This window comes from Panulirus ornatus, chromosome 7, assembly GCF_036320965.1.
Source record: "Panulirus ornatus isolate Po-2019 chromosome 7, ASM3632096v1, whole genome shotgun sequence".
Lineage (NCBI taxonomy): Eukaryota > Metazoa > Arthropoda > Malacostraca > Decapoda > Palinuridae > Panulirus > Panulirus ornatus.
In genome coordinates, this window is record NC_092230.1 from 24,122,105 (window position 1) to 24,136,941 (window position 14,837).

Sequence of the window (14,837 nt, forward strand, 5' to 3'; positions counted from 1 at the left end):
TTCTTACTGTCACATCCACCCTTTCTTGGAAACCCCACATTACGGGAATAGCTGTTTCTAAGAAACTGGGTGTCCTGTTTCAATGTCAAAAACTCCTCAACAGTTGCTGTTTATACAAGGGATTTATTCATCCTTGTATGGAGTACTGCTCTGACATTTAGGATGGTTCTAGCTCTGTATCCTTACTTGACTGACAGAGTTGAGTCGAATGTAGTCCAACTTATAAACTGTCCCAGGCTAACTTACAAACTTGACCCCCTTGCCCTGTATCACAATGTTGGTTCACTTCCCTTTTCCATAGGTATTACTTTGGTTTTTGCTCCCAAGACCTGGCTGCTTGTGTTCCCCCACTACTAGCTAGACCACGCATTACTCAGCAAGCTGTTGTATCGCATGATTATTGTGTGGCCACTATGACCTGTTGCATTTCAGAAGACAGGTCTTTCACTTTCTCAAAAATTCATAAATACTTTCTCTTGTCTTTTCTTTTTGTTTCATAATTTTCTTTATATTTCAATTAACACCCAGCCATAATGTGGACTTTTGTCTGTAACTGGAGCCTTCAGCATAGAAAAAAGATAAAATCTCTCCCTCCTTTACCTTTTCTTTCCTTTCTTGCTATTATGTACCCTCTGGGCAAGGTTGGTGAGAGCTTATCTCTGGTAAGCTTAGTGTCTTTGGCTCCAGTAGTATCAGTTTCTTTTTCCTCTGTATGATCCTTGAATTCCAGTTATTTACCACTGAGTATTAATCCATCACCATTTGAATACATTACCACTTCCTAACACTCCTGCCCTCTCTGCAACTCAAGTGGGCTGCTCTATCCTCTTGCCATGTGTGCCATCTCCAGTTTTTTGTCTTCTGACTGTAAACTTTGATTGTCTCCCTCTTTTCCATAGATATTTTATGGTTCATTAATATTTTACTGAATTCCTTCATGTCTTTAAGATTCTTAACTTTTCTAAGTACTTCCTGGTGTGATGACTTCAAGTTCAAAGGTAACAAATCATAACTGGTTGTCACCTTACTTCTTAGTCCATAACCTCCACCTCTTCTCCTTTCGTTTATTCATATATAAATTGCTTTTGGCAGTCCCTTAGCCTCAAGCAATCTCTTGATATGCATTTCTTCCTTTTTTTCCCATTCTTCCTTATCTAGTGTATGATCTTACAGGCCAAAAATAATCAGTGATTTACATCTATCTTCCCCCTGCTTTACTTATCTTTCTGATTATGGTTCCATCCACTTTTTAGCTAGATCCCTTAGTGGTAGTGTCAGCCTCTCTCTCTCTGGCTTTCTTTATAATCTCTCTCGGCTAGCAAGCACTGGTCTTTTAATCTCTGTACTTTAGTATACATTTTATCATTTAATCATATACTTCCTTGTTTGCTTCAACTCTAACAGTGCATGTTATTCTTTTGACTACTTCGTGAAGTTTCCTCTTTGTCACTCCAGGTCTTTGTTCCTGACCCTTACTCTTCACATTCTATTGATCTGCTTTTGAATTTGCTCCATTGTCTTCTACTTTTGTCAGTCTGTGTGTGTGTGTGTGTGTGTGTGTGTGTGTGTGTTAGTCCTTTCTCTATCTGAACATATTTTGATATTTCAGTAAACTCAGTATGCACTATTGTCCTTTCTCCTATCTGTTAAGAGTCCCAGTAATGCTCCTGCAACTTCTTGGCCAGTTTTGTCAATGGATTTTGTATGCACAGCCTCTAGTACATCCAGAGAAGACCCATCAGGCTCAGCCTGCTTCTTAATGGCTATATCTTTCCTCTGATTTTGTATCTCTTGAACCCCTTACACTAAACTGTGTTGTTATTCCTCTCCAGTCTCATGGCTCCCTTCATGCTCCTTGAAATGCTTCCTCAGTTTTTTTTTTTTTTTTAACTTTATCTCTAGTTGTGTTATTCTTTGATCTTGCTCGTTCTCAAGTCCTCATTATATCCCCAAATATTTGTTCTCATGTTTACATCTCTGGCCTCTTTTTCACTTTCATTTCTCTCCTTCTCTTTGCAGATTACATTGTGACTGACTGGTTTTGGTCTGTAATTGCCATTTCTGGTCCAGGTAGAGCTCCTTACACATTTCAACATATCTTGATCACCTAATTCAAGACTGTAATACATCTTGGTTTGAGGAAGGCTGTGGGTGAGGTTTGAGTCCCTGGGAGGGTTGAACCTCCCATTTGATATATATATATATATATATATATATATATATATATATATATATATATATATATATATATATATATATATATATATATTAGAAGCAGTGAAAAGTTTTTATCGAGGATGTAAGGCATGTGTACGTGTAGGAAGAGAGGAAAGTGATTGGTTCTCAGTGAATGTAGGTTTGCGGCAGGGGTGTGTGATGTCTCCATGGTTGTTTAATTTGTTTATGGATGGGGTTGTTAGGGAGGTAAATGCAAGAGTCTTGGAAAGAGGGGCAAGTATGAAGTCTGTTGGGGATGAGAGAGCTTGGGAAGTGAGTCAGTTGTTGTTCGCTGATGATACAGCGCTGGTGGCGGATTCATGTGGGAAACTGCAGAAGCTGGTGACGGAGTTTGGTAAAGTGTGTGGAAGAAGAAAGTTAAGAGTAAATGTGAATAAGAGCAAGGTTATTAGGTATAGTAGGGTTGAGGGTCAAGTCAATTGGGAGGTGAGTTTGAATGGAGAAAAACTGGAGGAAGTGAAGTGTTTTAGATATCTGGGAGTGGATCTGTCAGCGGATGGAACCATGGAAGCGGAAGTGGATCATAGGGTGGGGGAGGGGGCGAAAATTTTGGGAGCCTTGAAAAATGTGTGGAAGTCGAGAACATTATCCCGGAAAGCAAAAATGGGTATGTTTGAAGGAATAGTGGTTCCAACAATGTTGTATGGTTGCGAGGCGTGGGCTATGGATAGAGTTGTGCGCAGGAGGATGGATGTGCTGGAAATGAGATGTTTGAGGACAATGTGTGGTGTGAGGTGGTTTGATCGAGTAAGTAACGTAAGGGTAAGAGAGATGTGTGGAAATAAAAAGAGCGTGGTTGAGAGAGCAGAAGAGGGTGTTTTGAAATGGTTTGGGCACATGGAGAGAATGAGTGAGGAAAGATTGACCAAGAGGATATATGTGTCGGAGGTGGAGGGAACGAGGAGAAGAGGGAGACCTAATTGGAGGTGGAAAGATGGAGTGAAAAGGATTTTGTGTGATCGGGGCCTGAACATGCAGGAGGGTGAAAGGAGGGCAAGGAATAGAGTGAATTGGAGCGATGTGGTATACAGGGGTTGACGTGCTGTCAGTGGATTGAATCAAGGCATGTGAAGCGTCCGGGGTAAACCATGGAAAGCTGTGTAGGTATGTATATTTGCGTGTGTGGACGTGTGTATGTACATGTGTATGGGGGGGTTGGGCCATTTCTTTCGTCTGTTTCCTTGCGCTACCTCGCAAACGCGGGAGACAGCGACAAAGTATAAAAAAAAAAAAAAAAATATATATATCTATATATATATATATATTCCTTATACATTTGCACATTTTTTGATCATTCAGCATCTGCAGAATGACATGACAAAGGTCTTGGTTAATGGGGTGGATCCCTCAGGGAGAGGCTGTGTATGTTTCTTATACATTTCTTGGGAGAGTTGGGGTTTTGGACCACCTACAAGACAGAGTGATACGGGATAACATGAGGAAGGTTATAGGGTGTTAGACCCCCCAGGAGGTTGAACTCTCCCGTCTAATGTGTATCTGTTGCTTACTTGTTTCCATTTTGCTTGATCAGTCACATCAACGGAGGGGTTATGAAATGATAGCAGTTGTAGGGCTTTTGGGGTGTGTATTTTACCCTTCCAATGGACAGGTACTTCCACAAGTTGAAAACGAAATTCTATGATGTAAAAGTGGCATTGGTTAGTGTTAGCAGTCACATAATGATATACATGAACAGTACAGTTCTTCTTGTGAAAGTTAAAGATCATCAATGGAAAATCACTTGAGAGTAACAGCAGTATAGTAGTATAGAGCTTATAACACTTAAGAGGTGTTCTTGATAAAATCTTAGTTTTTATTGTCATGATAAAGATTAATAGAAATATTTCTTTTGAAAGCATATAGGATGGCAGTCTTTAACATATAAATGTTTATGATAAAGTGTGATTTATTTTGGAACATTTTTTTTTTTTTTTTTTTTTTTTTTTATACTTTGTCGCTGTCTCCCGCGTTTGCGAGGTAGCAGAAGGAAACAGACGAAAGAAATGGCCCAACCCACCCCATACACATTGTACATACACACGTCCACACACACAAATATACATACCTACACAGCTTTCCATGGTTTACCCCGGACGCTTCACATGCCTTAATTCAATTCTCTGACAGCACGTCAACCCCTGTATACCACATCGCTCCAATTCACTCTATTCCTTGCCCTCCTTTCACCCTCTTGCATGTTCAGGCCCCGATCACACAAAATCTTTTTCACTCCATCTTTCCACCTCCAATTTGGTCTCCCTCTTCTCCTCGTTCCCTCCACCTCCGACACATATATCCTCTTGGTCAATCTTTCCTCACTCATTCTCTCCATGTGCCCAAACCATTTTAAAACACCCTCTTCTGCTCTCTCAACCACGCTCTTTTTATTTCCACACATCTCTCTTACCCTTACGTTACTTACTCGATCAAACCACCTCACACCACACATTGTCCTCAAACATCTCATTTCCAGCACATCCATCCTCCTGCGCACAACTCTATCCATAGCCCACGCCTCGCAACCATACAACATTGTTGGAACTACTATTCCTTCAAACATACCCATTTTTGCTTTCCGAGATAATGTTCTCGACTTCCACACATTTTTCAAGGCTCCCAAAATTTTCGCCCCCTCCCCCACCCTATGATCCACTTCCACTTCCATGGTTCCATCCGCTGACAGATCCACTCCCAGATATCTAAAACACTTCACTTCCTCCAGTTTTTCACCATTCAAACTCACCTCCCAATTGACTTGACCCTCAACCCTACTGTACCTAATAACCTTGCTCTTATTCACATTTACTCTTAACTTTCTTCTTCCACACACTTTACCAAACTCCGTCACCAGCTTCTGCAGTTTCTCACATGAATCCGCCACCAGCGCTGTATCATCAGCGAACAACAACTGACTCACTTCCCAAGCTCTCTCATCCCCAACAGACTTCATACTTGCCCCTCTTTCCAAGACTCTTGCATTTACCTCCCTAACAACCCCATCCATAAACAAATTAAACAACCATGGAGACATCACACACCCCTGCCGCAAACCTACATTCACTGAGAACCAATCACTTTCCTCTCTTCCTACACGTACACATGCCTTACATCCTCGATAAAAACTTTTCACTGCTTCTAACAACTTGCCTCCCACACCATATATTCTTAATACCTTCCACAGAGCATCTCTATCAACTCTATCATATGCCTTCTCCAGATCCATAAATGCTACATACAAATCCATTTGCTTTTCTAAGTATTTCTCACATACATTCTTCAAAGCAAACACCTGATCCACACATCCTCTACCACTTCTGAAACCACACTGCTCTTCCCCAATCTGATGCTCTGTACATGCCTTCACCCTTTCAATCAATACCCTCCCATATAATTTACCAGGAATACTCAACAAACTTATACCTCTGTAATTTGAGCACTCACTCTTATCCCCTTTGCCTTTGTACAATGGCACTATGCACGCATTCCGCCAATCCTCAGGCACCTCACCATGAGTCATACATACATTAAATAACCTTACCAACCAGTCAACAATACAGTCACCCCCTTTTTTAATAAATTCCACTGCAATACCATCCAAACCTGCTGCCTTGCCGGCTTTCATCTTCCGCAAAGCTTTTACTACCTCTTCTCTGTTTACCAAATCATTTTCCCTAACCCTCTCACTTTGCACACCACCTCGACCCAAACACCCTATATCTGCTACTCTGTCATCAGACACATTCAACAAACCTTCAAAATACTCATTCCATCTCCTTCTCACATCACCACTACTTGTTATCACCTCCCCATTTACGCCCTTCACTGAAGTTCCGATGGAACATATAAATATAAATTTTTCATGTAAACAACAGTAACAGCTTCATTTGTTTACTATTTATGGGAATTTTTGGATTACAGGTTTTGCCTCATTTATGATAATTTTCTTTAATTTTCAGGATGATCCCTTCAAACAAGATGAAGATAGATGCATCACTTCCTTCCAAAGACAGTGATTTGAGTATGTCTGATGAGTCAGGTAAGAGTTATGTATATGATCTCATAGGATCTGAATACACTCTGTCTGGGTAATGTGCCTGTAGTGGAACAGAAATTATTAGTACAAGGGAAACTGTGTTGATTAAATCAAGTAAATTATGCACTTGGATAATTCTTGGTTCATAAGCTGCTTAGAACTGTATAGCTGATAAGAAAAGGACTTTACATAATACAACAGATTTCATGCAGCTTTATAGTTGGCATTCATGATTTTATAGACTGTTTTGCAAACTTCATCATTGATGCATGTGAGTACCTATTTGCACAATGTAAGGAGGGAGTTATATGCCTGTAGGGCCCAGTCATTAGAATTTTGTATGCTTTCATGCAAGTTTTTACATTTTTGTATGGTAATGCCTTATTCCACTCATCCATTACTCTCACACACTGAAATGAATTCTTTATATAAGGTTGAATTTTTTCTTAATTATTTATTATACTTAGTCGCTGTCTCCCGCGTTAGGAAGGTAGCGTAAGGAAACAGAGGAAAGAATGGCCCAACCCACTGACATACACATGTATACACATAAACGCCCAAACATGCACATATACATACCTAAACATTTCAACATATACATACACAGGACATACATATATACACATGTACATATTCATACTTGCTGCCTTCATCCTCTCCTGTTGCCACCCCGCCCCACATGAAATGTCTCCCTCCCCCTGCATGCATGTGAGATAGCGCTAGGAAAAGACAACAAAGGCCACATTCATTTACACTCAGTCTCTAGGTGTCATGTGTAATGCACTGAAACCACAACTCCCTTTCCACATCCAGGCCCCACAAAACTTTCCATGGTTTACCCCAGACGCTTCACATGCCCTGGTTCAATCCATTGACAGCACATCGACCCTGGTACACCACATCGTTCCAGTTAACTCTATTCCTTGCACCCCTTTCACCCTCCTGTATGTTCAGGCCGTGATCGCTCAAAATCTTTTTCATTCCATCCTTCCACCTCCAATTTGGTCTCCCACTTCTCCTCGTTCCCTCCACCTCTGACACATATATCCTCTTTGTCAATCTTTCCCACATGAAATGTCTCCCTCCTTCCCCTGCATGCATGTGAGATGGCATGTGTTTGTCCTCCTATCTTTCCACCCATTTGTCTGTCTATCTGTCCATAATTAGGATTCATACCATAATTTAGCGAACATAATAAAGTTATTTCACAGCATCCAAAGAACTTAATGACATAAGATTCATAATTTGAGTTTGGATTTTACATGAGTAATGCCTCTTATAAAATTGTATGGACTGGAACTTGAGGTGGCTTTTAACTTGAAGAGTCATGTCAAATTGATCAGATGTTATACTATTGTTTATAATTGTTGAAAGGATTGAATGCTCAAAGACCCATAAATGGTTTAGATTTTGCCTGAGGTATGCTTCTTTTAAAAAAAGCTTCATGTGGAGCTTAACATGGCTCTTAACTTCAGAATTTGATGTGATTGATGAGGGTTTTGTTGGATGCATCTTAGTGCTTATTTAGTTTTGTCTTAGTATGTAAAAAACTGAATGGCATAGACTCATAACTTTGATGTGGATTTTGCCAGATATGCCCCATAAGAAAAAAAGGTTAACATGGAACTCAATCTGGCCCATAACTTAAAGGTTTCACTTTGACTTGCAAGGGTTAGATCAAGTGCTCTGATAAGGTTTTACATGCGGACAATGGAAGGATGATATTAAGAGGTGAAAAATGAGATAGTTACGCTTGTGACCACTCTTTTCAATGTCACTTGCCACAGGCAAAGTTCCAGTGGATTAGAAGTTTGCCACTGATATTCACAAACAGTAAGACGTCACTGCCCAGAAATTATCATTCAGTATGCTTAATGTCTGTATTTGGAAAACTAATGGAGACCCTCACTTAAGACAAAATTTTAAACCTTATGGGGACTACCACTTTAATAAACAATTCTCAGCATGGCTTTCAATGAAATTTCTCATCTGACAAATCTGCTTGACCTTTTTTTTTTATTATGTAACCACTGGGTATAATGAAAGTATAGCAGTTGATGTCATGTCTAGATTTTCAAAATACCTTTGATAAGTTTGACAACAAAGGTTATTGGCAAAAATGGTCACATGGCACTGATGTTTTACTTTGGTGGATAGGAGAGTGGTTGACTGGCCATAAACAAAGAGTTGTGATCAATGGTCATGCCCCAGAATAGTTAGATGCAACAAGTGTTTTCCCTCAGAGATCAGTCTAGGGACTGGTTCTCTTTCAGATACATACTAATGATATTGATAATGGGCTGCATTATATCAAAATTTGCAGTTACTCTACAAATGAACTTGAATAGCTGCAGCTCTACAATGACAGAGACAAGCTGATGGATTGGTTTATAGGTGGCAATGAATTTTAAAGTTATACATATTAGTGGTAAGAATGCAAAGAGAAGCTACAGTTTTAATTGTGTTGAACTAGAAAAGGTAAATGAGGAAAAAGACCTGGGCATAATAATCTCTTGTCCATAGCAGTAAAAAGAGTGAACAAAATTCTTGGATTCATTGGTATGGTCTTTGATGAACAAAATTCTTGGATTCATTGGTATGGTCTTTGAATTTATGTCTGGGGAAATCATCCTTGCTCTTTATCTTTCACTGGTATGTTCCCATCTTGATTTTGTTCTGTTTTGGTCACCCTACTTGAAAAAGAACTAAAGAATGGAGAGGATAAAGTATTTAGTTGCCAAGGTGATCCCCAGCTGTCACCTGTTCTTGACGCTATCTAGCTAACACAGAAAATGGCAAATATGTACGAAAAAGAATAAAATTATGTTAGCAATGAAAAGGTTTAACCTGGAATTTAACCTAACTTTATACAGCTATTTTAACATATCTTCCAAACAATATTTCAATCTGTTTGTATTATACTACCAATAAATATGCTCCACTGCAGACATCTCAAGTGTTAGTGGTACATCCTTGTAGTCATTTGGATGGCATTCTTCAAGGTAGTAAGGTTTGATAGTGATTATGTGCATACTTGACAGGTAATGCTTACAAATTCTTGCTTGAACTTGTGACTCAAGAATTGATATTGCAACCTATTATTGTTGTTGTAGTTTGGCTTCTCTTTAAAGGTCATCCAGCTCCTTTTTGAGACAGGTGATAAGTTGAGATCTACACAAATGTTATGTATATTCTATTGATTTTATCTCTTTATTACCATACTATTGTTAGTTTAGTACTTTTAGGTATAGTACTACATTATCATTTCTTCATGTGCATTAACCCATTTCCGCAAATCTTTTCTTTGCGTAAAAATCATCATGAAAACTCTTGATAATCATTAACTCACTAAATCATGTTTTTGATAAGGCAACTAACTCCTTACTCTTTTCACAATTTTCAGAAACCTCAAGAGGATTGCAGAAGAATGGTTCCCACCCTTTATTGAGCCCAGAGACTTCTGATTTGTCTGAGGAAAATGGAGAATCATACTCATGTTTATCTGAATTTGAAGGTATGAATATTAACCCATCTGTAGTATGATACTGAAGAGTGTGGCGGAATGCTTAGGTGATAAAATTTTTGAAGAATGAAGCACAAGACTAGGTTTTAATCCCATTTAGAGTCAGCCGTTTTGCTGATTGTCATTGCAGGAATAGATTAATATACTTTATGGTTTGATTTTATAAACTGTTGCCCATTAGAATGGAGTATATTTAAATGATGATATGAGAATAGTAGAATCACAGCTTTAGTTGTCTTGCATTGAAGAGTAAGTTTTGAGTAAGCTAAAATGCCAGATGTAATTTTCACATATTTAGCAGAGCCTTGTAAACATCCTTGTAGTTGTTTGGATGGCATTCTTCAAGGGAGTAAGGTTTGATAGAGATTTTGTGCACACATGACTGGTAATGCTTACTAATTTTTGCTTGAACTAAGGACTCAAGAATTGATAGTGCACTGTGTTATTGTTGTTGTAGTTAAGCTTCTCTTTAAAGGTCATCCAGCTGCTTTTTAAGACAAGTGATGTTAGGTTGAGATCTACACAGATGTGATGTATATTCATTGATTTTGTTTTTTTTGTTGCCACACTGTTGTTAATTTAATACTTTTAGATATAGTACTACATCATTTTTTCATGTACATTAACACATTCCCACAGATCTTTTCTTTCTGTAAAAATCATCATGAAAATCTTGATGATTATTAACTCACTAAAACATGTTTTTGATATGTCAGCTAACTCCTTACTGTTCTCACAATTTTCAGAAACCTCAGGAGGATTGCATAAGAACGGTTCCCACCCTTTATTGAGCCCAGAGACTTCTGATTTGTCTGAGGAAAATGGAGAATCTTACTCATGTTTTTCTGAATTTGAAGGTATGAATATTAACCCATCTGCAGCATGATACTGAAGAGTGTGGTGAAATGCTTAGGTTATAAAATTTTTGAAGAATGAAGCACAAGAATGGATTTTTAGCCCATTTAGGGTCAGCTATTTTGCTATTGTGCTGATTGTCATTGCAGGAGTAGATTAATATACTTTATGGTTTGATTTTATAAACTATTGCCCATTAGAATGGAGTATATTTAAATGATATGAGAGTAGAAGAATCACAGCTTTAGTGGTCTTGCATTGAAGAGTAAATTTAAAGTAAGTTGTAATGCCAGATACAATTTTCACATACTCAGCAGAGCATGGGCATAATGGTGAGCTAAAACACTGTTTTACACCCTCAGGTGAAATATCTATGAGGTTACACCTCCTTTGACCATTATGAAGTATATCAGGCTGGTAGATGTTCATACATAGGAACTCAGTGACAATTTAGTAACCTGCCCAGGCCTATGACATCATGGTATGGAAGTGAGGATATATACATACATACTCAGACACGTACATATATACACATGTACATATTCATACATGCTTGCCTTCATCCATTCCCTTCACTACCTGCCACACAGGAAATGTCAACCCCTCCTGTCCCTTTTCAGTAAGGTAGCTTCAGGAAAAGACAAAAAAAGGCCACATTCTTTTACATTCAGTCTCTAGCTGTCCTGTGTAATGCACCGAAACCACAGCTCCGTATCCAGGCCCCACAGACCTTTCCATGGTTTACCCCAGGCTCTTCACATGCCCTGGTTCAATCCATTGACTGCATGTTGACCCTGGTATACCACATCATTCCAATTCACTCCATTCCTTGCACGCCTTTCACCTTCCTGTATGTTCAGGCCCTGATCACTCATAATCTTTTTCACTCTTTCCTTCCACCTCCAATTTGGTCTCCTGCTTCTCCTCGTTCCCTCCACCTCTGACACATATATCCTTTTTGTCAATCTTTCCTCACTCATTGACACATATATCCTTTTTGTCAATCTTTCCTCACTCATTCTCCATGTGTCCAAACCATTTCAACAAACCCTCTTCTGCTTTCTCAACTACACACTTTTTTAATTACCACACATCTTTCTTACCCTTTCATTACTTACTCGATGAAACCACCTCGCACCACACATTGCCCTCAAACATTTCATTTCCTACACATCCACCCTCCTCTGCACCACCCTATCTATAGCCCATGCCTTGCAAGCATATAACATTGTTGGAATCACTGTTCCTCCAAACATACCCATTTTTGCTCCCCGAGGTTACTTTCTTGCCTTCTGCACATTATTCAACGTTCCCAGAACCTTTGCTCCCTCCCCCACCCTGTAACTTATTTCTGCTTCCATGGTTCCACCTGCTGCTAAGTCCACTCCCAGATATCTAAAACACTTCACTTCACTTCCTTTTTTCCTCCATTCAAACTTTTTTTTTTATTTTGCTTTGTCGCTGTCTCCCGTGTTTGCGAGGTAGTGCAAGGAAACAGACAAAAGAAATGGCCCAACCCACCCCCATACACATGCATGTACACACACGTCCACACACACAAATATACATACCTATACATCTCAATGTACACATATATATATATACACACACAGACACATACATATATACCCATGCACACAATTCACACTGTCTGCCTTTATTCATGCCCATCACCACCTCGCCACACATGGAATACCATCCCCCCCCCCATCATGTGTGCGGGGTAGCGCTAGGAAAAGACAACAAAGGCCTCATTCGTTCACACTCAGTCTCTAGCTGTCATGCAATAATGCCTGAAACCACAGCTCCCTTTCCACATCCAGGCCCCACACAGCTTTCCATGGTTTACCCCAGACGCTTCACACGCCCTGATTCAATCCACTGACAGCACGTCAACCCCGGTATACCACATCGATCCAATTCACTCTATTCCTTGCCCGCCTTTCACCCTCTTGCATGTTCAGGCCCTGATCACTCAAAATCTTTTTCACTCCATCTTTCCACCTCCAATTTGGTCTCCCACTTCTCCTCTTTACCTCCACCTCCGACACATATATCCTCTTGGTCAATCTTTCCTCACTCATTCTCTCCATGTGCCCAAACCATTTCAAAACACCCTCTTCTGCTCTCTCAACCATGCTCTTTTTATTTCCACACATCTCTCTTACCCTTGCATTACTTACTCGATCAAACCACCTCACACCACACATTGTCCTTAAACATCTCATTTCCAGCACATCCACCCTCCTGCGCACAACTCTATCCATAGCCCACGCCTTGCAACCATACAACATTGTTGGAACCACTATTCCTTCAAACATACCCATTTTTGCTTTCCGAGATAATGTTCTTGACTTCCACACATTCTTCAAGGCTCCCAGGATTTTCGCCCCCTCCCCCACCCTATGGTTCACTTCCGCTTCCATGGTTCCATCCGCTGCCAGATCCACTCCCAGATATCTAAAACACTTAACTTCCTCCAGTTTTTCTCCATTCAAACTTACCTCCCAATTGACTTGACCCTCAACCCTACTGTACCTAATAACCTTGCTCTTATTCACATCTACTCTTAACTTTCTTCTTTCACATACTTTACCAAACTCAGTCACCAGGTTCTGCAGTTTCTCACATGAATCAGCCACCAGCGCTGTATCACCAGCGAACAACAACTGACTCACTTCCCAAGCTTTTTCATCCACAACAGACTTCATACTTGCCCCTCTTTCCAAAACTCTTGCATTCACCTCCCTAACAACCCCATCCATAAACAAATTAAACAACCATGGAGACATCACACACCCCTGCCACAAACCTACATTCACTGAGAACCAATCACTTTCCTCTCTTCCTACACGTACACATGCCTTACATCCTTGATAAAAACTTTTCACTGCTTCTAACAACTTGCCACCCACACCATATATTCTTAATACCTTCCACAGAGCATCTCTATCAGCTCTATCATATGCCTTCTCCAGATCCATAAATGCTACATACAAATCCATTTGCTTTTCTAAGTATTTCTCACATACATTCTTCAAAGCAGTCACCAGATTCACACATCCTCTACCACTTCTGAAACCACACTGCTCTTCCCCAATCTGATGCTCTGTACATGCCTTCACCCTCTCAGTCAATACCCTCCCATATAATTTATCAGGAATACTCAACAAACTTATACCTCTGTAGTTTGAGCACTCACTCTTATCCCCTTTGCCTTTGTACAATGGCATTATGCTAGCATTCTGCCAATCCTCAGGCACCTCACCATGAGTCATATATACATTAAATAACCTTACCAACCAGTCAACAATACAGTCACCCCCTTTTTTAATAAATTCCACTGCAATACCATCCAAACCTGCTGCCTTGCCGGCTTTCATCTTCCGCAAAGCTTTTACTACCTCTTCTCTGTTTACTAAATCATTTTCCCCAACCCTCTCACTTTGCACACCACCTCGACCAAGACACCCTATATCTGCCACTCTGTCATCAAACACATTCAACAAACCTTCAAAATACTCACTCCATCTCCTTCTCACATCACATCACCATTCAAACTTACCTCCCAATTAACTTATCCCTCAACCCTACTGATCCTAATAACTTTGCTCTTATTCACATTTACTCTCAACTTTGATGTGGTTTTAACCCACCAGAGTTGGACTTTGTTTATATGGACTTTGGTATGGTGGACTCTGCTGCAACACTCTTTCTTTGCTGTTAACTTTGGTCTTTTTGTGTGACTGCTGTTATCGTTATTCTTTTATTGTGACTGTTTCTTTGCTGTTTATTTATTCTCTGTATGTGACAGTCTGTTTCTGCTGTTAACTTTTTTCTTTTTATACTTTCTCCTCTACATGACAACTAATCTTCAAACATTTGCTTCCTTTTGGAGCCAGAAAGTAATTTCTTATTTATTGCTTTTGTTTGTTTTGTAAGAAACGCACCTTTTGATGCATAACATGTCGTCAACAAACTTCATAAATGGCTTGCATTGAAGGCCAGAATCAATCCTGTTGAAATCTAATTGTTGCTTCCTCTTGAGGCAAAAAGTAACCTCATTTTCAACCTCATGTCTAAATCACATTTCTTTACCATATACTTCAGCACTGGCTGGCATTAAGGCCAGAAAGAAGCCTGTCAGAGTTTAGTACTTTTCCATTGTCTACCCATCTACTCATTCAT

At 39.7% G+C, this 14,837-nt stretch overlaps 1 protein-coding gene across 1 annotated transcript in view; it reads left to right on the forward strand.

Moving 5' to 3' along the window:
- LOC139749312 (uncharacterized) overlaps positions 1-14,837 on the forward strand; it is a 276,562-nt gene that overhangs the window by 10,087 nt on the left and 251,638 nt on the right. Inside the window, exons 2-4 of the mRNA XM_071663037.1 lie at positions 6,195-6,274; positions 9,675-9,785; positions 10,541-10,651. Coding sequence (XP_071519138.1) covers positions 6,195-6,274; positions 9,675-9,785; positions 10,541-10,651 — 302 coding nt within the window. The remainder of the gene's footprint in view (positions 1-6,194; positions 6,275-9,674; positions 9,786-10,540; positions 10,652-14,837) is intronic.